At 55.6% G+C, this 23,358-nt stretch overlaps 1 protein-coding gene across 1 annotated transcript; it reads left to right on the top strand.

Moving 5' to 3' along the window:
- Positions 1-45: 45 nt before the first annotated feature.
- LOC136010011 (serine-rich adhesin for platelets-like) lies at positions 46-23,078 on the top strand. The gene is made up of 18 exons (XM_065670599.1): positions 46-72; positions 14,892-15,164; positions 15,334-15,696; positions 15,947-16,051; positions 16,530-16,598; positions 16,780-18,664; positions 18,794-18,909; positions 19,037-19,128; positions 19,280-19,394; positions 19,548-19,736; positions 20,006-20,128; positions 20,306-20,380; positions 20,710-20,874; positions 21,031-21,152; positions 21,455-21,520; positions 21,814-21,903; positions 22,176-22,329; positions 22,503-23,078. Exons 1-18 carry the CDS (start codon positions 46-48, stop codon positions 22,764-22,766), a joined length of 4,293 nt encoding a protein of 1,430 aa, XP_065526671.1. The 3' UTR covers positions 22,767-23,078.
- The last annotated feature ends 280 nt before the right edge of the window (positions 23,079-23,358 follow it).

Here is a 23,358-nt window from a genome sequence, read left to right as displayed (position 1 = left end):
GAGAATGTGGTGCTCTGGGGCAGCCTTGGATGCAGTGATCACGAGATGGTCGAATTTGAGATCCCCAGGACAGTGAGAAGAGCGTGCAGCAAGCTCACTGACCTGGACTTCAATAGAGCAGACTTTGGCCTCTTCAGGAACCTGCTTAGTAAGGTTCCATGGGATATAGCCCTGGAGGGCAGGGGGCCCAAGACTCTTGGTTGATATTCAAGGATCACCTGCTACAAGCTCAGGAGTGCTGCTTCCCAACTAGAAGGAAGTGCAGCAGGAGGGCCAGGAGACCTCCTTGGATGGATACGGAGCTGCTGAGGAAAATTCAAAGGAAAAAAGAGGCTTATAAAAAGTGGAAGCAAGGACAGGCGGCCTGGGTAGAGTACAGGGATGTTGTCCGGGAAGCTAGGGACCAGGTCAGGAAGGCTAAGGCCCAGTTAGAATTAAACTGGGCCAGGGATGTTAAGGATAACAGGAAGGGATTCTACAGGTATGTAGCAAATAAAAAGCAGACTAGGGACAACATAGGCCCCCTGAGGAAGCTATCGGGAGAACTGGCTACACAGGATTTGGAGAAGGCTGAGGTTCTGAATGACTTCTTTGCCTCGGTCTTCACTGGCAAAGGCTCTGACCACACCACCCAAGTCTTAGAAGGTAGACGCAGGGACTGTGAGAATGAAGACCTTGGGCCCACTGTAGGAGAGGATCTGGTTCGAGACCATCTTAAAAACCTGAACGTGCACAAGTCCATGGGACCTGATGAAATCCATCTGCCGGTCCTGAAGGAGCTGGCGAATGAAGTTGCTAAGCCACTGGCCATCATATTTGAAAAATCATGGCAGTCAGGTGAAGTTCCCGACAACTGGAAAAAGGGAAATATAACCCCCATTTTCAAGAAGGGGAAAACGGATGACCTGGGGAATTACAGACCAGTCAGTCTCACCTCTGTGCCTGGCAAAATCTTGGAGCACATTCTCCTGGAAGGCATCCTAAGGCACATGAAAGACAACAGGGTGCTTGGTGACAGCCAGCATGGCTTCACTAAGGGGAAATCCTGCCTGACCAATTTGATGGCCTTCTATGATGGGGCTACAGAACCAATGGACAAGGGTAAAGCAGTTGATGTCATCTACCTGGACTTGTGCAAAGCATTCGACACTGTCCCACACGACACCCTTGTCTCTAAATTGGAGAGATATCAATTTGATGGATGGACCACTCGGTGGATAAAGAACTGGCTGGATGGCCGCACACGAAGAGGCCAATGGCTCAATGGCTGGCTGGAGACCAGTAACGAGGGGTGTCCCTCAGGGATCCGTGTTGGGACTGGTCTTGTTTAACATCTTCATCGCTGACATGGACAGTGGGATTGAGTGCGCCCTCAGCAAGTTTGCCGATGACACCAAGCTGTGTGGTTCGGTTGATATGCTGGAGGGAAGGGATGCCATCCAGAGGGACCTTGACATGCTTGTGAGGTGGGCTGATGCCAACCTTATGAAGTTCAACGATGACAAGTGCAAGGTCCTACACCTGGGTCGGAGCATTCCCAGGCACAGCTACAGGTTGGGCAGAGAAGAGATTCGGAGCGGCCCTGCAGAGAAGGACTTGGGGGTGTTGTTTGATGAGAAAATGAACATGGGCTGGCATCAGTGTGCCCTCGCAGCCCAGAAAGCCAACCGTATCCTGGGCTGCATCAAAAGGAGCGTGACCAGCAGGCTGAAGGAGGTGATCCTGCCCCTCTACTCTGCTCTTGGGAGAACTCACTTGCAGTATTGTGTGCAGTTCTGGTGTCCTCAACATAAAAAGGACATGGAACTGTTGGAACAAGCCCAGAGGAAGGCCACGAGGATGATCAGGGGACTGGAGCACCTCCCGTATGAAGATAGGCTGAGGAAGTTGGGGCTGTTCAGCCTGGAGAAGAGAAGGCTGCGTGGAGACCTCATAGCAGCCTTCCAGTATCCGAAGGGGGCCTATAGGGATGCTGGGGAGGGACTCTTCATCAGGGACTGTAGTGAAAGGACAAGGGGTAACGGCTTAAAACATAAACAGGGGAACTTTAGATTGGATATAAGGAGGAAGTCCTTTCCTGTTAGGTTGGTGAGGCACTGGAATGGGTTGCCGAAGGAGGTTGTGAATGCTCCATCACTGGCAGTGTTCAAGGCCACCCTGGACAAAGCCTTGGGTGAGATGGTTTAATGTGAGGTGTCCCTGCCCATGGCAGGGGGTTGGAACTAGATGATCTTGAGGTCCTTTCCAACCCTAACTATTCTACGATTCTATGCATCTGGGATGCCCATTACCCACACAGGGGCCCTTTAGCAGCACTGACCCCAGAGGCCCTATTGCTGCCCAAAGCCAAACCCATCCTCTACTACTAACCTGGCTGCAGGGAAGGCAGGGAAGCCACAGGAGCCACCCCTAGCCTGCTTCCCCCACTTCCTAACGGATGGCCATCAGGATCAACTAGGGTCTAGCATGTCATTTCAGCCCAGTCCAGATACTGCTGCCAACTCCTGTTTCATTGTCCAGTCGCTGTTTCTCCCCCCTCCCCTTTACTCCAGGCACAGACGCTCTCTCTGTTTACTGGCATCGACCTCAGTGTGTGGGAATGCTGCAGAGGTGAATCGGTGCTGCCAAGCTCATTTGAACCCTTTGAGCAGCTTCAGAAGCATTGCTCCACTATGCAGCAGCACTTGGTCCTCCCCTAACCCCACTGAACAGAGGCAGGTTCAATACCCCGTGTACCTGCACTGTCATGCACCCGAGTGGAGGTTCTCAGCCTTGGTCCCTTTAGAGAGGGATTTTGATGCTTAAAATCACTTCCAGACCTCACGTCCAGACCTCACGTCCAGACCTCACGTCCAGACCTCTGCTGAGATTGCTGCTGGACACAGCCTTGGTGGGAAAGGACTGACCACAGTTAGAGGAGGGGAAGGCAAATCTAAACCCAGAGCTTTCAACACCCAGCTTGGCACTTCCAAAAGGGTAACATCAAACTGTGGGAGATGATAACAGGACGCCAGGCCCCAGCAAGCCCTCCTGAGCACTGCTGTGTTATAACCACAGTTATAAACCAGCCGGGTTTTGGCCAGTAACCAGCCTGGGTCCAGCATTTCTCTCACCAGACACCACGATCTCTCCATGTATCTTGTGTACATGGGCTGAGCATACGGCGCATCAGCACCTCTGTACTCGGGGTCACACCTTGCTCTGCCTGGCTCCTGTGTTACACCTATTCACGCACCAAGGCTGTAAAGCAGAGCAGATGGATCTCTGTGCTCAGAAATCCAGTGCTGCTTGTGCTTTCCTCCAGGAAGGATGGGGAAAGGAGGGAGCCATCATTGCCTGCCCCAGAGACCTGAAGGGGACTTAAACCTCTGCTCGGTCACAAGCACCATGAACTATACCACATGAAATCACTGCTTCACCAAAACACCCTGCAATCCGTAACGGAACAACCCGCTCCTTGGGTAGAATGCCAAGGATCTGGAAAAATCCCTTCACGGCATCTGCCAGGGAGCAGCACTAACCTGGAGGAGCAGCTCACCCTCTGGTACCGCTGCTGAGCCCAACGCTGCTCTGTTGCCACAGTCTCCACCCCACTCGGCTTCTTTGGCACCGGGATTCTTTAAGCCACTGCACAAAGCAAAGGGAAGGGAAATAGGCGCTGCAGGAACACACGCAAGCAGCCACCACCACCACCACCATCCAAAGCATGGTCCTGGCTGCAGAGCTCTGATGCGGAGAGTGCTCTGCTTCACCCATCTAAAGAGGTGATTTTAACCCCCACTTCCCAACACCCTCATCTTTCCTCCCCTTCTCCCCTTCCAGACCTTCAACAACCTATGAGTAAAGATGCAGTTAAAGACAGGGATAATTAAAGCGCACAGGCATCGGCAGAATACACTCTTCCAGGGCAAAGAACAGGCCACTTGGAAGGGTGAAATGCAAGCAGCCCAGCCAGTGATGTCCCACTGCATTGGACATTGCACACTCATTGACAGTTCAGCTACTTAGTGGGTTTAGTCAAGGAAATTAAGGCAAGGCACAGCTCTCAATGGGAGAAACACATGGAAGAACACATGCGTGGATACAAACATAGACCCCTGAGGTCACAGGCAGCCTAACAGTGGCCAGGACTGCAGCGACAGGACAAAGGGTGATGGGTTCAAACTGGAACGGGGGAAGTTCAGGTTGGAGATAAGGAAGTTCTTCCCTGTGAGGGTGCTGCATGCCCAAGTACATCCTGTGTGTGTGCAGCAGCCGGTTGGAAGTGCACACGCTGCTGCATAACCTCTGCACCCTGACCACCATCCTGCTGCAGGCACTGGTGCCCAGAGAGGACAATGCAGGAGCTATCAATTATTCCAGGTCTTCGGCCCTCCCCTGCTCGCTCCCAGGGTGCAGAGCTGCAGGTGAAAGACAAAGACAAGGCTGTGTGGTAGAAGAGCAGCTCAAGGGTGCTGCCCTATACTCATGGGGCTGCTTTCATGGGCAGAAAATCCTGATCACAACTGCTGCTGCTTAAACATAAGCTGTGCTACCAGCATCGGGGCTGCTCCTATAAACCACAACCCCCATGGGACGTTTCCCTGTGACCTTCCCAAACATCATGTTTTCCATGGGAGCCATTCAAGGAAGCCCAAAGGTGACCGCAGGCACCTCAGGCTGCTGTCCCCAGCTTTGTCTCTCCATCAATAGCCCCGCAGAGCAGCCCCCAGGGTCAGCAATGCAGCACAAGCGTCGCAATGCATCAGGCTGACAGAGCGGAGGTGAGGCAGGGAGCTCCCATCACACAGCACAGAGGCTGTAGCACCACAGAATGAAGGAATTGTTCCTCATCTCCACCTAAACCTCCCCTGGTGCGGCCTGGGGCCGTTTCCTCTTGTCCCATCCCTTGTTCCTTGGGAGCAGAGACCATCTCAGCCTGAAAGCTTAACCTGGGGTTTCCGGCCAGCTCTGCTCCCATGCTTGGGCTTGAAGGAGCATTGAGAGACCCCAGTTGTCTGCAAGCAGCCACTCAGAGACCTTCAACACCTTCCTACAGCTACTCTTGTGGGAGCCAGGGAGAAACCCATGGGAGAGGCAAACTGCTTAAGAGTTGCATACATGACACTAACCTCCCATAGAAAACATATCAGACACAGCTCAAACCCAAAACGAAAGCTACATCTACCTTCCGATCTATGACAACAGACCGTCTATCACATCTTGAGCCCCAAATTTCTCATGCCGTGATACACAGACTCATAGGATAATCAGGGTTGGAAAGGACCTTAAGACATGCCAGGGTATCTTCCTCCTCTCCTCCCAGGTGCCAGAGGCCGTGCTTCGGCTGCTGCAAGCCCAGGTCTCTGGGGAGGATGCTGCGCACAGGTAGAGGTACATCTGCCTCCCCAAGAAGCCCCGTTTCCAAGCAGAATGAGCCCATTGCTGGCCTATAGGGAGGTTCAGACATGCACCTCTTGATGAGAAGCACAGCTTGGACAACCTTCCCCCCATGCTGCAGGAACAAACCCTCGGATCCACTTCTCCAAACCAAGCCCTTGCCCATTCTGAGGTCTGCCAATTGACTTCCCCCCAGGCCTTTAAGTGGACCAAGCAACACGGATGTTATCCACCTGCCATGTGGCCTTGAAGGCATCTCTCTTTTTCACTCACAAATCACCACGCACGGCAAAACCTTCCCCTGGAGCATCTTCCCTTCTGCTCTCCCCCTTCCCAGAGGGAGGCAAAAGAAACAGGGATCCAGCAGTGTTTGCCAGGCCCTAGCAACAAGGGGAGGATGGAGGAAGGATTAGAGGGGAGCAGCCCGCCAGACACCACCAGGCTAAGCTGCCAGCACTCATCGGGTGTGATGGGACATACAGGCCCCAGCACAGTGGCACTTCCACCCCACAGCAGGACAAGAAGGAGGAGAAGGTGGCAGGAGGGAGGATGCTTGGCTTTGCTCCACCACTCTAAAGGTGGTCGCAGCATGAGGGAGAGAGAAGGGGGCCTGGCTCCTCAGCTTTGGGCATTGCCAGCACTGCAGCACCTCCACCAGGCCACAGGTAACGGAATAGCCTCCTGCAGAGCAGGGAGGAAGGGTGAGATGCTGAACAAGTATTAACGTACGTGTTTCACCAAGGGGGAATAAGGAAATAAGTCATCTGGGGGAACTGTCATAGAGGAAAAGAGACCTGGATAGGAAAGGAGAGGTAGAAGACCCTAAATCAGCCTTCACTGATGTTTGGATAGGACTCTTGACTTGGAAGTCAGCTTCAGTTCCTTTCGGTCCTCCTGGTCCAGGTTAATGGTGCTGGGTTAGGGTCAGTGCTGCTTTACCCATGAGGACGGGATGTGGGATGGGCAGGACCTTTATGAGACCACCTCCCTGCTGGGACATCTCTCCCAGTGGGGAGCAGCTCTGGCTGCTTTCAATGAACACAGAAACACCCCAAACCACTCCTGTGTTCCGCTCCAGGACTTGTCAGCACTCAGCAGCTAAAACTATCTCCTTGGATCCCTTCCCAAGGTGGGCTTTAGGCCAGGTCCAGCACAGCAGCATCACTCCAGCATTCCCACTGAGAGGAATTAAGTACCTTCAAATGACTTGATTTTGCAGATGAGCTGTAGAAGGGACTCAGCTGGGTCTGCAATCACTGCCTGCATCTAATACACGGATGAAGCTTTTCCCCTTCCCCTCTTGATGCAGAGGCTTGACCAATGTACAGGTGGGCTGTACAAGGGGGTTTTACAAGGAGGTTGTATAAGGGGGTTGTGCAAGGGGGGGGTTAAAGGAATTTTGCTTGTTTAACAGAAAGGATTGGTTGCAAATACCTATCATGCTTGACAGGCAGTGCCAGTACAATAAGCTACTGATAAGGGGGAGAAACAGACTGATAAGGGGGAGAAACAGAAAGCTTTGCAGTTTGGACTTTCACCAGGCTCCTAAAGAGCATGCGTGACGGCCAGAGGTGGGAAACTCAGCCTCGAGGAAGTCTCATTTACTTCACCTTGAAGACCCCTACTCACAAGAGGAAGACTCATTTATTTAATCTTGAGACCCTCGCTCACGACCACTAGGAGGCACTGTGCAGGCGCAAAGGACTTCTTAGCTTGTAATATGAAGCAAGCGGGGATAGGACATGAATATATGCCTGTTGTGCAACCTCATGCATATGTATAACTTTAGAGGATAAATGTAAAGGGAAATGATGCTGAGGCACGCATGCCTTTGGGGGAACGATCCGCCATGCGTCTCAGCGCTGAATAAAAGCATACTTACTTTACAACTTGAACGAATTGTGGAGTCTATCCGCGTATCACTCTCACACCAGTGTACGTTAAAGTACCTTTCTCTCCCAGGGACTTGGTTATTTGGAAACAATCAGCAGGAACATATAGAGAAAATCCTGATAAAGTAGCTCGAGTAATGAAGATGATTATGGAAACTCAAAACCCAGACTGGGATGATATAGAAGTGCTTTTAGATACCCTTATGGACTCGACAGAAAAAGAAATGGTGCTGCGAAGCGCTCGGGAGAGGGTCCAGGAAGATATAAGACAGGGATTAGTTATGGGAAATATAGATCTAAACTTCCCGACGGAAGACCCAATGTGGGATTATAACACACAAGGAGGAATGAGAAATTTACTGACACACCAAGACTAGGTAGTTTTTGGAGTACAACATGCTATGCCCAAAACAATAAACTGGTCAAAATTGTGTAATGTTAGACAAGGAAAGATGGAATCACCATCTGCCTTTCTAGAAAGACTTAAAGAGACAGCAAAGAAATATACGGATTTAGATGTGGAAACGGAACAGGCTAAAGCACAATTAGCCTTGATTTTCCAGGGGCAGTCTCAAGAAGATATTAGAAAGAAACTGCAAAAACTAGAAGGGGCAGATTTGCGAAACCTGGATAGGCTGTTAGAGGTGGCTGGGAAGGTGTATAATAATCGGGAAAAAGACAGCTCCCGGAGACAACAACAAAATTTACTGGCAGTGACACGGGGAAGAGAACAAGGATTCTCTAACCCTAGGGGAAGAGGACAAGGAAATATGCAAGGACGGGGATGAGGCAGAGGATTTTATAATCCAAAAAATGGGAATGAGCAGCGGCAAAAAAGGTAAATGTATGGACAGACTCAAAATATGCATTTGGTGTTTTACACATTCATGGAGCATTATGGAAAGAATGGGGACTTTTACCCTCACAAGGGAATAACATAAAGTATCAAAAGGAAATTTTAGAATTAATAATTGCTGTGCAAAGACCTAAACAGGTAGCCATCATGCATTGCAAGGCGCATCAAGGAGGAACTTCAAAGATACCTGAAGGAAATACATTGGCAGATCGGACGGCCCGCCAAGTAGCCCAGAAGGTATGGAACATGATGACTTTGATACCTCTGAAGGTAAGTCCGCTCCACACCTATCTTCCACAAGTCCAAACTATTCAAAAGAAGATGAGAAATTAGCAGGACTCTTAAAAGCCCAAAAGAACCCTGAAGGGTGGTACGTAACAACAGGACAAGTAATAGTGCCACCAGCAATAATGCGAAAAATCCTACAAACTGAACATCAGAAATGTCATTGGGGTGCAGAAGCATTGGTAACTTATTTAAAAGGAGGAATAATTTCCACACAGATGTTAACTATGGCAAAATCAGTGGGATCAAAATGTGAAATAGGATGTGGCAGGAACCCTCCACAGGAACTGAAGCAGGATGGGCTATGGAATCCTTATTTGCTCAAGTTGCAGCATATCGGAATAGAGAAATGATTTATGATCTGATTGGTCAGACAGAAAGATTAGCCAGAGCAACGAGGAAGGGATTCAGAGACATGAATTTGCAGTTGCAAGCAACAACTAAAATGACCTTGCAGAACAGAATGGCATTGGACATTAAGGAACATGGTGTTTGTGAATATTTGAAAGACAGAATAGACCATTGTTGTATTCATATTCCTAATGTAACTGCAGACATAGAATACAATATTTCTCAGTTGACCGAAGTTGAACAAGAAGCGGAAAAAGAAAAAGAGTGTATTGAACAAAATTCAGTCGGAGCACTCTTTGAGAGTTTGGGCCTTCACCTCATGGGATGGGTCTGTTCCCTCGTGCAAACTGTAATCGTGATACTAATTGTATTCTTAATGGTATATCTAATGTATCTTTGCATCCAAAAGGAAATAGCCCGAAGCACTGCATGGACCTATAGAATTATAGGAGCAGTAACTGGGGAACATCCAAAGTACACCACACCTCCAACTACTTATCAGGAGACGGCTACCTAAGAGAATGAAAATACTTAAGTTCAGTGAAGTATTTTCAAAGGGGGGAAATGATAGAAAAGGGCAAAATTTTTACGATAAGTATATAAATAGTAGAAATGATAATATTGGAGAAATTTATAAATCAATAGTGTGGTTTTGGAAATGCTGTAATTTTGCAGTATTGTTTGTAGTTTTGTACCATGGTTATTCAGTAACCAATGTTACAGTGGTAGGCTTGGTGGCAAGAGCTGACATAACCATATATGGTGAAGGGTATATGGGTGGATTTAAGAAAGTTTTGGGAAAGTCTATCGAAGCAGGAATTATGGACACACCAAGGGTAGTCAAGTGAGGATAAGAGAATGCTGGCATCCTCACAGTGGTTGGGATATGTCCAAAGAATGGAAAGGTGAAAAGCACAGAGCTAGGAAGACTTCTTACTTCATCCGAGGAAGACTCCTTACTTCATCCGAGGAAGACTCCTTACTTCATCAATGCGACCACCAGAGGGGGCTGCGCAAGCGCAGAACAGGCTGATGTCGTAATAGACCGATGTGGTAATCCTTGATGCATATGTGTTAGTTAATGATGTAATCCGTCTTGAATATGTAGTAGTGACCAAATTTTTCGTGCATAAATTGCGAAGGCGATGTGATGAGGTCGAAGGCAGATTTGGGCGCGTGGCCCTGGTTTCCCAGCGCTGCAATAAAGCACCTCATATAACCATGCCGGTGGTTATGTGTTTATTCTTACGCTAACAAGGGTGCTCTTGGAGGTGCCGGAGATCCTGCCCTCAGCCTGATCCCTGCATCCTCTGGGTGACAGGGAAGAAGAAGAGGCAGGCAGAGCAGCCCCTGCCGATGTTGCCCACAGTGCTTGCAGGAGAGCCAATGCCCCCCAGGCTCCAGCCCTGACCTGCTTTGCAGGAGCTCACTCCCTGCCATGCTGCGTGTGGGTACCAGGCTCTGTGAGCAGCCACAGTGGGAGGATGGAGCAGGGCTGAGCTCCAGAGAGGAGCAGCAGGAGCAAGGCTGCAGTGTGGACCTGAGGGCTCTGTCCAGGCAATGGGAGCAGAGACAAAGACCTCCACCATGTTGCTAATATGAAACTACACCTTGTATTGTATGGGTTTGTCACTTGCAAAACAGATGTTAGAGCATGCAAATTTGCAGCAGCTGCTAGAAAATGCTAAGGCAAAAGCTAGAAAGATTCTAATATGACGGTAGTGTTATAAAGCAGGTCATGGAAGAAGTTAAGAGGGTGGGAGAACTCCACTGGTAAGAAATTTCTTTGGCTAGTCCCTCGCTGCCATCAGCATCTTCAACATGCTGCTGCACCCTGTAATAGTCACTCTGCTAATGTAAATCTGTATGAGCTTTGCCATAGTAGTGACTTGTTACTGGATGAAGCAGGTGAAACTCTGCATTGACAGCAAGGTGCAAGGACTGAGGTTGGCCAAATGCCCGCTACCTCAGTCAAGGGCAAGACCGGGTTGGCCTCTGTGTTTGCCACCAAGAAGAACCTTTAGCTCCACATGCCATGCCAGACCTTGATGTGAGGCATGGCCTCGCGTGTTATCAGAGAGCCATCCAGGAGAAAAGGGCAGGCCCAGCAGCCTGTGGCTGGCATATGTTGGAGGTCTGATCTAGTCCAAATCCCCTGCTCAAGTAGGGTCATCTAAAAGATATATAAAACAAAAAAAAAAAGGGGGAATGCAAGTATTTTCTCCACATGACGAACAGTTCCTTGCCCAAACCACGGGTTCTATATAAAGACCTGCATGATAACGAGTGGAAAGGAACAGTGCCATTGCTGACATGGGGTCAAGCATGCGGCTGTGTACAGCAATCGACAGGACCATACTGGCTGCCAGCGAAACGTATAAAGCCCCAGAACTCGACAACATAAAGAAATGGCAATGACAGAAATCTTTGTGATATCTGTTCTGTTATGTGTGACTATGGGTAATGGACAAGTATACTGGGCACTTTTGTTAAATCCCCATTATTCCGACCGGCTACATGGTGTGTAGGGTTCACTGTTATAAAGATTCAAGTGACTTCAGATCAGACTAATCTTGCTGAAATAAAAGGAATTGTAAACTCTTGTCCGGCATGTCAACAGACAGGCTTTGGCCTTGGTACTGGAGTAAATCCTCGAGGCATTTTACCGCTACAACTTTGGCAAATGGATGTCACTCATGTTCCAGAATTTGGACGCCAAAAATACGTTCGTGTCTCGGTCGGCACTTTTTCCATGGCAATTTGGGCCATTGCTCAAACTGGAGAAACTTCTCACCATGTTGTGAAACACCTTCACGCCTCTTTTGGCGTTTTAGGTGTACCCCTATCTCTTAAAACAGACAATGCTCCAGCCTACACTTCTGCTAGGTTTCACCGCTTTTGCTCGCTTTGGGGTGTGAAACATCTCACCGGAGTCCCTAATTCACCCACTGGACAAGCAATTGTTGAGCGGGCTCACCAGTCCCTTAAAAACCTGTTGCTTAAACAAAAAACGGGGGAGAGCAGTGTAGCACCTAGTGAACGCTTGGCAAAAGCATTGTATGTGTTAAATTATTTACGCCTGGCAGGAGAAAGGGAAGAACCCCCCATGGTAATTCACGGTAGTGCCTTAAAATCAGGGTTAACAAAAAAGGAAAAGATTTTTGTCCAACACAACGATCTCAAACCGGGAGAATGGAAGGGGCCAGTTGAGGTTTGTATGACTGGTCGAGGCTAGATGTGTTTGATTACAGGACAAGGCCCTCGTTGCATTCCAGCGTGATGGGTAAAACCTCGGAAATCACCGATTGAGGGAACCTCAGAATAGCCTCAATTATAAGTTGGTGGATGATGGCTATGACTATAGGTCAAGCATTACATACCATAGAACCACGAGAGAACATGTGGATCACCTGTGCAAATCAAACGAACCAGTCATCCTTCTGTCTCTCCATGGCTACTCCTGGGGACCCTTTTCGTACTTGTTTAATCGGCATCCCTTACCTGCGCCTGGCGGACCGGACCAATGGGATAAGTGACAGGACGGTTTTAAATGGCTCTTTCATTAATCAGACATGTCATAGAATTTATGATTGTACTGTTCCAAAAAACAAAGGAGCCTGCTGTTATGGGGAAGTGAATCAAACAGGGATGGCTGGAGCAATGATCATTAATGCCTTAAACGCCACAATGCCTTGGGACCCTCAGGAGTTAGGTCTCTCCTGCCTTAGCAGGCAATGGGTCATGTTTTTATTTTGGGGGATCGGCACCTACCGGGGTAAACTTTTATAAGAAATATATTTGGACACAATGGACCAATATGTCGGGTAATTATGATTATAAAAATTATAGCAAAAACGGATATTGTCATGGAGCAATAGGTGCTGAGACCCTAGGTAGTAAATCTTCTATTTGGAATAATAATTCGGCAAAACAATTTCCTAAAGGGTATTTTTTAATAGAGCTTGGCAAGGGGTACCAAAAAACGTTCAGGGAGGGCCTGACATCTCTGGAGCTGTTGCGTTCCCGTCTGGGAGGGTTTTGACCCCAGTGGCTTGTGTCGTGAGCAGCCGGGGGGCTGTGTTTCTACTCCATGTTAACGGAGTCGGGCTGTTGAAGCGCTAAACCAGGGGCTGGCGCGTTGTTTGAGAAGGGAATCGAGAGCGCTCCTTGCCGTCCCACGGGTGGGCAGCAAGAGGAGACAAACTTCATGTTTCCCTTTCTGACTGACTTGCCTGAGAGCACAGAAGGGAACGCTTCCTTCAGGTCCTGCACGGCCGGCCAGATGTTTCGCTGCAGGCAGAGCAAAGCAGCCCCTTCCTGGCTGAGTGCCCTCTCCTCTCTTGCACAGCAGAGCAACGGCTTTCATCCAAACTAAGTCGGGGGAGCGTCCGGAAAGGGCAGCTTAGGGCAACCTGTTCGCAGGGCTACTCAGTCTCTCGTGTCAGGGCACTGGAAACAAGCTCACATGTGTCTCCCAGCCAGGCCAGGGATGCTAGTTTATGTGCTGGCCTTTTTGTTTTGTGAGCTTTGCATCATTCTTGTTCTGCAGGGGCAAGGCCCGTGAGGGGCTTGGTCCTCACTCGAACACTTTGTCCGCGCTTCAACGCCAGGCACCGTTCGTGGAGTTGCCTGGGGCTGCTGAGTTGTGGCAGAGTCTTTGTGGGGAAGGGGAGCTGGAAGAATATCTGCAGGTGTGCTCTCCAAAACACTGACCTGACCCTGCCGCCAAAGCGTCGGATGCTCAGGTTTGGTGCTTCCTGTGGAGCTTGTCCCCTCCGAACAGCCGCTGTGTCTGAGCACAGCATGGCTATTCAGCCTGTTGCAGGAAGAGAGTCCTGTGCTGAGAGGATTATGGAATGCATCCACTGGAGTGCACGAAGTTCTTGCAGATGTGTTCAAGCCCCCTTGTTCTGAGCTAATACTGGACCATGCTTTTCATCCTGGCAGCCAGGGTTCAAGACGGGAGCAGCGCTGCTCTTTCCTCCCAGCTGCTTGACACAGCTGCCAGAAGTAAGGTCAGGGCTTGCCGCCTGCTAGTGCGCCACTCGGGCTTGCTTTTACTGGGCTGTGTTTGGGTCGTAACTGTGGAATCACAGCCCCAGTGACCAGAGGGTTGAGCCGGTGTCCCCTGGGTCGTAGTCAGCACCACAGCCTGAGTTCTCCTCAGGCTTCGCTCCACACCTCACCCTGACTAGAAGCCAGAAGCAGTTGGCTAACCTGAAGCCAGGAGATGACTCAAAATCCCTACCTGCTCTGGGAAAACTGGCAGCCTGCATTCACTGGGTCCCAAAGGTTGCGGGGAGACGGTGGGTTGGGGCTGGTGGACTCAAGGACACGGCATCTGCCTGGCCTGACCCAGCGTGGGCCTTGGTTGCCACCCTGTCAGCACTGAACCTCGGTGCTTTCCCTTCTGCCCCAAGGTCCTTCCCTCGCTGCTGCTGTCTGACTGTGCTGGGGCGGCCCCGTGCTGCTTTAGGGGTCTTGCAGCTTCTGCCAGCCCTGAGGGCTGTCTAGAAAGCGCGACTAGTCCCCGGGGGTGTCTGTGGAGCTCCTGAGCCTAAAGCTCTGCCAGTTGCCGGAGCGAAGGCGTAGGATCCCTCGTAAGAGGGTGAGCTTCCCGCCCCGGTGCGTCTTGTCCCCACCTCTTCATGCCTACTCCCTCCTGGAATTCAATCCTCCCGGCTCGGGAAAGACGACGACACAGAGCAAATCTCTCTTTAACGACTGAAAACGAATCTCTCATCTCTTTGACAAGAGCGAGGCTTGTCAAGTTCCGCCTCCGGCTTGCCCACCCTCCTTCTCCGAGTGCCGCACCGCGGGAGGGAGGTGTCGGTTCTCCGGCACGCTCGGACCTGGAGGTTTCTGCGGGGAAAGATGTTCCTGAGGATTCTTTCTGTCAGTCCTTGTCTGACGGGGGACTCTGCTTCCAAGATGTGTCGGAGTCCTCTCCTTCCTCGGGCTGTGTGGAAGCTCGTGTCTGTCTGCGCTGCTTTTTCCTGCTTGTGCGGCTCTTTGCTCTGGGGCGAGGCGCCCAAACCGTGTGCGGTGATGCTGTCAGCGGCAGCCTTCCCCCCAGCACTGCCACGCCTAAGGCAGAGAGGAAAACCTGCCCTGCTCTCGCCGCCTAGCGCTGCCCCCCTCGGCAGCACAGCTCGCCTTGCCGGGGCGCTCCGCTTCCCTGGGCAGGGGCTGGCGGAAGCGGGGTCGCTCCCGGGACAGTCACCCGTGCGCTCCGAGTGCGGGACGGGAGAGGGCCGCGGGGCGTCGCCCGGCAACGGGTGTGTTCGTCAGCGCCGGCCTCTGTGCGGTCGAGAACGGGCTCGGCCAATGCGCGTCGAGGAGCGGCGGCGGTGGTCGGTAAAGAGGCGCGGCAGGGCGGGGGGCAGAGTCAGCTGCGGCAGGTACGGGGCCGGGGGGCGCGGGGGGCGCGGGGAGCGGGGCCAGGGGGGCCGGCGGTGGGGCTGGAGGGGGCAGAGGCGGCGGGGAAGGGGCCGCCACATCCCTGCGGGGGCAGGAGCACGAGCAGGAGGCAGGCTGCCGGCTGCCCGCTGTCTCTCCTCCCGCCAGCAGGTCAGACTCGTGTTGTCGGCCACAGCGGCAGCCATGGCTCTGCTCCGCTTGAGCCAGTTGCTGGACGCCGCCATCGCGGCGCCCGATGCCGAGAGCGTGAACTTCCGAGCGCTGCGCAACCTGCTGCAGGCCATGCTGGGGCACCTGGGCCTGCAGGACCGCTCCCCCCGGGGCTTGGAGCAGCCTGCGGAGCGGGACAGGGCAAGGACCCCGGCCGCGGGGCAGCAGCCGCAGCAGGCGGGTGAGCAGCTGCCTGCGAAGGACGCGCTGCAGGACACCGCCGGCGGCTCCGAAGCTGATGTGGCTGCCGACGTGGGGCAGCCGGTGCAGAGGGTGGAAGGCGACGAGAGCAGCAGCTCTGAGGTAGAGGCTCTCCCCAGTCCCCCGGGTGCTCCCCCGCTGAGGCGCCTCCTCCTCCAGGGGCGGCTCTTTGCCCTTGGCATCAGCTTCAGCGCTCCTGCGCGGAGCTCAGCGCGGGCGGGCAGGCAGGGCTGGATGCAGCCCTGCCGCCACGGCTTTGTGTGATGGCTTCCCTTGGGGCAGGGTGGGGACCGAGTTCCTGGTCTGCAGGGAGCCTCCCGCGGGGCTCATGCCTGCCACCCTCCTCTCCTAGGACACGGCTGTCTACCAGGCTCTCCTGGAGGAGATCAGCCAGATGAAGGAGGCGCAGTCCCGCATGCAAGGCGAAATCCGCGTGATCCAGGAGGCGCTTGGCTTGGTGAGCTGCTGCTGCTGTCCCCAGGAGGGAGCTGGCCTCCTGCTCCCCTCCCTGCATCACCCCGCATCTCCCTGCGGACCCTGTCCTCCGGCCTCGGATGTCACCCAGTGTGAAGGGCACTGGGAGGGAAGGGTGGGAAGGGTGCCCCAAGAGGGGAGCATGGGAGCTCAGCCCCACCCTGCCTGGAGCCCCGGGGAGGGCAGAAATGGGCAGCGCTGCCTGCGGCTCAAGCTGCTGGCAGAGGTAACTGTGTGCGTCCACCCAAGTGGCGCTGAGGTGCTTCTTAGCTAAACACCCGTGAAAGTACCGTGGGTGCTGGGAAGGAGGGTCAAGATCTACTGGTACAATACAGCAGCAGCGCCCCCGGCACGAGCCTGCCCAGCGTCCGTCTGTCTAGTGCCCGAGTTAATTTGCAGATGCTTCTGTTCAGTCCTGCTCCCGTGTCCTGACTGCCGTCCCTCTCCTCGCCCCACTTTAGGGGAACCGCCAGGATGCTGCCGGCCAGCTGCCAGGCCTCTGCAACCCAAGGACTCTGGCCAGTGATGTGGTACGGTTACGAGCACGCCAGGTCCTGCTGCAGGACAGGAGATGGCTGCATCCCTGGGGGACCAGTGCAGGCGGTCCCTCTGCACTAGGGCACGGTCCCCAGCAGTGCTGGGTGGGAGGGGGAGTGCTCCTGTGGGCCCCCCCATGCCCCTGGCTACATGGCTGATCTCTTCCTTCCCCAGCAAATGCTGAAGGAAAGGCTGGGCCTGTACCCGGACCCGGAGGAGGTCAGCAACATGGTGCACTGGGACGTGCTGGAGGATTGCCTGGTGGGCAGCAAAGGAGAACGAGGTAGAGATGGAGGAAGACCCAGAGGAGAACAGGAAGAAGAAGACCCGTCTGCCACCACCAAGTCTCCCACTTCAGATGTGGACACCCCACATGGGGCAAGCTCAGAGCCGGGATCTAGAGAGAGCTCAGCGGGGCTGAAGGATCCGGGGGCAGCTCTAACGGCCCCCGAGCAGCAGGCAGGCGTTCCCTCAGATCGGAGGAGGGATGCTAGCACCAGAGCAATGATGCAGACAGCGTCTGGGGACGTGCAGACCACCAGCCTGGGGACCCAGCCAACAGAGCCAGAGTCCACGGGCACCCAGACCACCAGGCTGGGGACGCAGCTGGAGTCCACCACCACTCAGACCGCCAGCCTGGGGACCCAGCCAACAGAGCCAGAGTCCACGGGCACCCAGACCACCAGGCTGGGGACGCAGCTGGAGTCCACCACCACTCAGACCGCCAGCCTGGGGACCCAGCCAACAGAGCCAGAGTCCACGGGCACCCAGACCACCAGGCTGGGGACGCAGCCGGAGTCCACCACCACTCAGACCGCCAGCCTGGGGACCCAGCCAACAGAGCCAGAGTCCACGGGCACCCTGACGACCAGGCTGGGGACGCAGCTGGAGTCCACCACCACTCAGACCGCCAGCCTGGGGACCCAGCCAACAGAGCCAGAGTCCACGGGCACCCAGACCACCAGGCTGGGGACGCAGCTGGAGTCCACCACCACTCAGACCGCCAGCCTGGGGACCCAGCCAACAGAGCCAGAGTCCACGGGCACCCTGACGACCAGGCTGGGGACGCAGCTGGAGTCCACCACCACTCAGACCGCCAGCCTGGGGACCCAGCCAACAGAGCCAGAGTCCACGGGCACCCAGACCACCAGGCTGGGGACGCAGCCGGAGTCCACCACCACTCAGACCGCCAGCCTGGGGACCCAGCCAACAGAGCCAGAGTCCACGGGCACCCAGACCACCAGGCTGGGGACGCAGCTGGAGTCCACCACCACTCAGACCGCCAGCCTGGGGACCCAGCCAACAGAGCCAGAGTCCACGGGCACCCTGACGACCAGGCTGGGGACGCAGCTGGAGTCCACCACCACTCAGACCGCCAGCCTGGGGACCCAGCCAACAGAGCCAGAGTCCACGGGCACCCAGACCACCAGGCTGGGGACGCAGCCGGAGTCCACCACCACTCAGACCGCCAGCCTGGGGACCCAGCCAACAGAGCCAGAGTCCACGGGCACCCTGACGACCAGGCTGGGGACGCAGCTGGAGTCCACCACCACTCAGACCGCCACCCTGGGGACACAGCCAGAGTCCACGGGCACCCAGACCACCAGGCTGGGGACGCAGCTGGAGTCCACCACCACTCAGACCGCCACCCTGGGGACACAGCCAGAGTCCACGGGCACCCAGACCACCAGGCTGGGGACACAGCCAGAGTCTACCGTCGCTCAGACCACCATCTCAGGGGAGCAGCTCAGCACACAGCTTGCCGGGGCTGGCACCCTGGCAGCAGGGACTCTCTTGCCAACAGCCCAGGGACTCGAGATCCCACTCGACGCTGATCCCAGGGCCACGTCCCACGTGCAAGAGCTGGCCTTGCCCTCGGGCTCCAGCAGTGCCTACCACAATGCCTACAGGTGCTACGCGGAGACGGTGGAGGCTGTCAAGCAGATTGGGCAGCTCAGACACCTCTATGCTGCCCTGAAGGAGCAGGTGGCCCAGCTAGAAGCCAGCAGGCTGGAGCGGACTGAACTGGAGAAGCTGCGCCTGCTCCTCCAGGAGGCAGGTGGGAGCTCTGGGAGGTTTGTGGGGGCCATTTGTAATGCTGGGTGTGGAGCTGGTTGTGCTCAGAGCCTGGCGCGTAGGGTGAGAGCCCTTCACTGACAGTGTGTCCCCTTGTACCATGCTCTTCTAGGCCAGGAGAGCGTTGCCAACACGCTGGGTGACCTCCAGGCCCAGGTGTCATCCGTGCAGGGCCTGGCGAGGGAGCTGCAGGGCTTGTCCAGGGAGCTGCAGGGAGAGAAGGGGAAGGTAAGGAGTCCCCAAGGGAGATGCAGGGATGCTGGGAGAGGTGGGCACGGAGGAGGTAGCTGAAGAGCCCCTGTGCTGGGGTGACACAGGGGCCATGCCCTGACTCTGCCCCCACTGCCGTTCCCAGATCAGGAAGCTGGAGAGCGCCCTTGGCAAACTGGAGGCGGCCAGAGCCAGCTGGCAAATGGATCTGAGCGACCAACTCAGCCTGCTCTCAGGGTAAAAGGACAGGAGAGGGTTTCGTTCCCTGTGGGGCTGCAGGGGAGCCCGGGAGGGCTGGGAGCATCCCATGCTGGGGAGTGAGGGACGCCCCCTGAGCAAGTAAGCTTGTGAAGACTAAGCCTGCCTGTGCCCCTGTGTCGCCGGCCAGGTCCACACCGCAGGAGGAAAAGCGGGACATGAAGGATCTGTCAGAGCAGCAGCAAATAAGCAAGGCTGCACTGGATCAGGTGGTGAGCCAGACGGCCGAGGGGGAGCAGGAGCAGGTGAGGCGTGGGGGGAGCTCCCACCCCCCGCTGGCTCTTTGAGGTAGTCCCGGCCATCCCGTGGGTGGCTGGGGCCACGGAGCCTCCACAGCACCTGGGATTGTTGGCTGCATCTGTCCCGTCTCAGAGGTGATTCCTCTTCCCCTTCTGCAGCTGGAAGAGGTGAGAGCGATGGAGAGCACGGGGCAGGAGGAGGCAGTATGCCCCATGTGCAGCAGCGACACGAGCACGCGTTTGGGGAAGCTTCTGCGACGCTATGAGAAGCTGCAGGGGCTGGTGGAGTCCCTCATGTCGAGGAAGAAGACGGGCAAGGTGGTGAGGCAGCTGCCAGGGAAGAGCCAGGTAGGGAGATGGCAGCATGGGACACTTGGGAGGGGGCTGCCAGAACCATGCCCGGCTCTCTGTGCTTCGGTGCTATGTGGGGGAGTTCCGTGCTCCCCCCCATCCTGTCTTGTAAGGTCTGCAGCATAGAGGGAGATTCAAGGCGTGCTGCAAATGTCCTGCTGGCACTGAGAGCCTGTGGCCACTGGCCCAGGAAGCCAGGTCTGTCCCTGTGGGGCAGCCTCCCCACCTTGCGTGGCACTACCTGGTTAATTTCCTCCCTGGAGCAGGACGAAGAGGTGCTGAAGCGCATCCAGGCTGCCATCCTGCAGATGCAAGGGGAGTATGAGCAGCTCAACTCTGTCACGGGGAGCCTCCTGGATGACAGTCGCCAGCAGCAGAAAGATATCGAGGTAGATGGCTGAAACCCCCGTGGGCTTAGAGCATCCTCCAGGCAGAGCCCAGGCTGGGGACCATAGGCGATTTGCTCTGTGGAGATTTAAAGAGTACCTTTCCCGGAGGATTCTGTGTGTGGGGAGAAGCAGGGGCGCTCCTGCCACAAGGTCATAGGATGCTTTCTGTGTTGGAAGGGTCTGTTGCAGTCGGTGGAGAGGCTGGAGAAGGAGAAGGCAGACAAGGAGGACCTGGAGCTGGGAATGGATGAGGTACGACCTCAAGGGGCCTAAGCAGCAGCCAAGGGGGTGCTGGGCAGGGTGACAAATGCCCCTTGTCCCCCTGGGAGCTTGGTGGCAGAGCTGGCCCTGGGGGAGGGAGGATTCCTAGCCCAGCTGCAGGTCCCTCTGTCTCCCCCCATGTCCCTGGGGCTGGTGGGACCGACCCCATGGGGGTGATGGGGCGAGTGGGACCACACAGTCGTGGGAGGAGCACAGTGGTCCTGCAGGAGTGCTTTTGCCTCTGCCCCTGCAATGGGCTGACCCTGGCTGTTGCACCTCCATCCTTTCCCCACCGTTCTCCTGCCTTTCCCTGTTGCTAGAAAGCAGACAAAGGTGCCTTGGAAAGCAGAGTCAGCCGCGCCCAATTTGAGGCCAGCCTGGAGCTGCTGAAGGAGAGAAACCAGGAGGTGCTGAGCCGGGTGACGGGCCAGGAGCAGGGGCTGCACGAGGTCCAGCAGCAGCTGCGGGAGGAGATGGCCTCCAAGGTGAGGGGCGGCTCGTCGCCGCCGCGCAAAAATGGCGCCTTCGGGGCTCGGTGGCCCAAGGCAGCATCCTCCTGAGGATTCCTGCTCCTGGCTTTTCCCTGGGGACGCCGTGTCCCGTCCCGGAGCCGCTGGCTGAGGGAGTGTGTCTGTCTGCAGCTGGATCGCCTGGAGCTGGGGCCATTCCAGCAAGAGCTGGAGGAACACTGGAAGAGCAGCCTTGAGCAGCTCAAGGAAATGGCACCACCAATGGAAGCTGACGATGCAGCCGGGATTAGGAAGTGAGTGCAAGAGGGACAGCACTCGCCTTGTTCCCGCTTTGTCCTTGCCTGCATCCCCTGTTGCCACGGTGCCTGTGGCAGCGGTTCCCAGGGCACTGGAGGTTCTTGGGCTCCGCTCTGGGAATTCTCCTGTGCCTAAGATGAAGTGGAGCTTTTTCCCAGGAGGGAGCCCACAGCCAACCACTCTCCCTCATCCTATCCCCTTTCTTCTGGAACCAGCCAGCAGGCTGTGACCTTGTTGGTGTTGGTGGCGGGGATAAACCAGGTTTCCCAGCTCACGCAGCCCGTTTTCCCCTCCCCAGGCAGCTGCTGGTGGATTTCCAGTGCCTGTCTTGTGACAGGCAGCTCAGCATGCGGGTGCCTGGCTCGTGAGTACTGCCCAGCGCAGGCGCATTGGGAGTCTGCATGGGTGGGATGGGGGAGGATGGGTGCTGGTGGTGCTCCAGACCAGGCATGGGGTTCGGGGTGTCTGCCTGCGAGGGTCTGATCGTGCCAGCCCCCTCCACAGGCCTGCCCGTCAGCGGGAGGATTAGGAGCCCTCCCGGAGGGCAGCAGGCAGGGGATGCCGTGAGGTACAAGCCTGTGGGGTTTGGGGGTCTTCCACGAGCCAGGGCGGGTCATTTGTCCCCTGTCACCCACTGACGGCTCTTGCCCTCCCCAGGCCTATCCCGCCCATCCCGCCCTTTCCACCGCTGGTCCCTCACGTCACTGGACGATCCCAGCCCGTTCTGAAGACGGAGCAAACCCACAGGTAGGGGACACGGGACCCATCCCCATCCCCGGGCTGCATGGTGGCCCTGCCCCAGCAAGGGAGAGTCCTTCCCTGCGTCGGAGCCAAGGACTCTGCTCCCTGGGCAGGGCAGGGGAGCAGAGATGTGCCACAGAGGCTCAGCTGGGCTTGCCCCAGGCCTGGGGGTTTTACAGCCTCGCCACTGTGCTGCCCCGTCTCTCTCTCTCTCTCAGTGGCGCTGAAGCCACACGTGCTGAGTTGTGTGCTGAGTGTTCCCATACCCTATCCTGCAGGGAGCCGATGGCTGCATGCAGGTACCCCACCGTGCCACGGCAGTGTGGGGGCCAGCATACCCTCACAGGCCCGCTGCAGCGCAGCCTGCGCCTCCCGCCTGTCCGGCCCAGCACCCCACAGGCACTCCAGCCATCCACCCTGCTCCCCAGCAAGGTAGGGATGAAGAAAGAAGGGATGTGGTGGGGGTGACTGAGGTTGGGAGGGTGATGCTGAGCATCTGGGGGGGATCCATGCCTCAGTTTCCCCGGGAGAGACGGGTACAGAGGGTTGCTCGGGGCTGCTGAATTCAGCCCCATGCCTTAGCCAACCCATTGTCTCCTCCCCAGCAGGACAAGGTAGAGCTGTTGGGGCAGGACAGCCGCAGGGCTGGCCCCTGCCCCTCGGCCCCAGGCACCACTGGCCCACTGGAACGAAGGTCAGCCTCATCCCACAGCCACCTCCTCCAGGGACACCAGCCCCACCCGCCCCTCCAGCCCCGCAGGATGGATGCAGCAACGCGGCAGCCGGGCAGGCCTGCGGGTCACCGGCTGAATCCCATTGCCTGGGCACCCCAGCAGGCGCGAGGAAGTAGCTCCCAGCAGCAGCAATAAAGGGTGATGCGAGGCAAAGCGCCTGTGTGGCCTGAGTGCGGGGACCCTGGCTTGGCATCTGCCCTTGGCCTGTGGCCACGTGTCACTGAAGGAGCTGAAAACAGCCCCTGGCCACCCCTCTGCTCCTCACCCCCGGGGTTGAGCAACCTGAGCTGCTGCGCTCCCCCTGGCACCTCCGTGAGCCCTGTGTGGCCCTGATAGCCCCTGCTAGGGGAGCCTGTGGCCTCAGAGTGGGGCTGGGGGAGCTTGGGCAGTGCAGCAGGAGGAGGAGGAGGCTCGGTTGCTGCTGAAGGCAACAGCAAGTTGGCACCTGGGTGGGAATAGGGTGGTGGTGACAGCACACGGTGAGGGACAGCTCTCAACTCCCTGCTGAAAGCAGGGAACTTGCCTTTATTGTTGCCCTTGTTTTTTGATTGTGAGTATTGCAGTGGTCTTGGTAAAGAGCATAGCGCAGGAAGGGGCTTCAGGGCTTCATGCTAGAGTTGGCTCCCTTGGTATTTATGTCAAGGAAGGCAGTGTGTGGCTGTACTGCTTCTGGCATCCAGCTTAGATCATACCTAGCCCTTAATTCATCAATAAGCCTTGACATCAG

Source organism: Lathamus discolor, chromosome 3 (genome assembly GCF_037157495.1).
Source record: "Lathamus discolor isolate bLatDis1 chromosome 3, bLatDis1.hap1, whole genome shotgun sequence".
NCBI lineage: Eukaryota > Metazoa > Chordata > Aves > Psittaciformes > Psittacidae > Lathamus > Lathamus discolor.
Note: the sequence above shows the minus strand (reverse complement) of the source record. Positions and strands in the feature narration are given on the sequence as shown.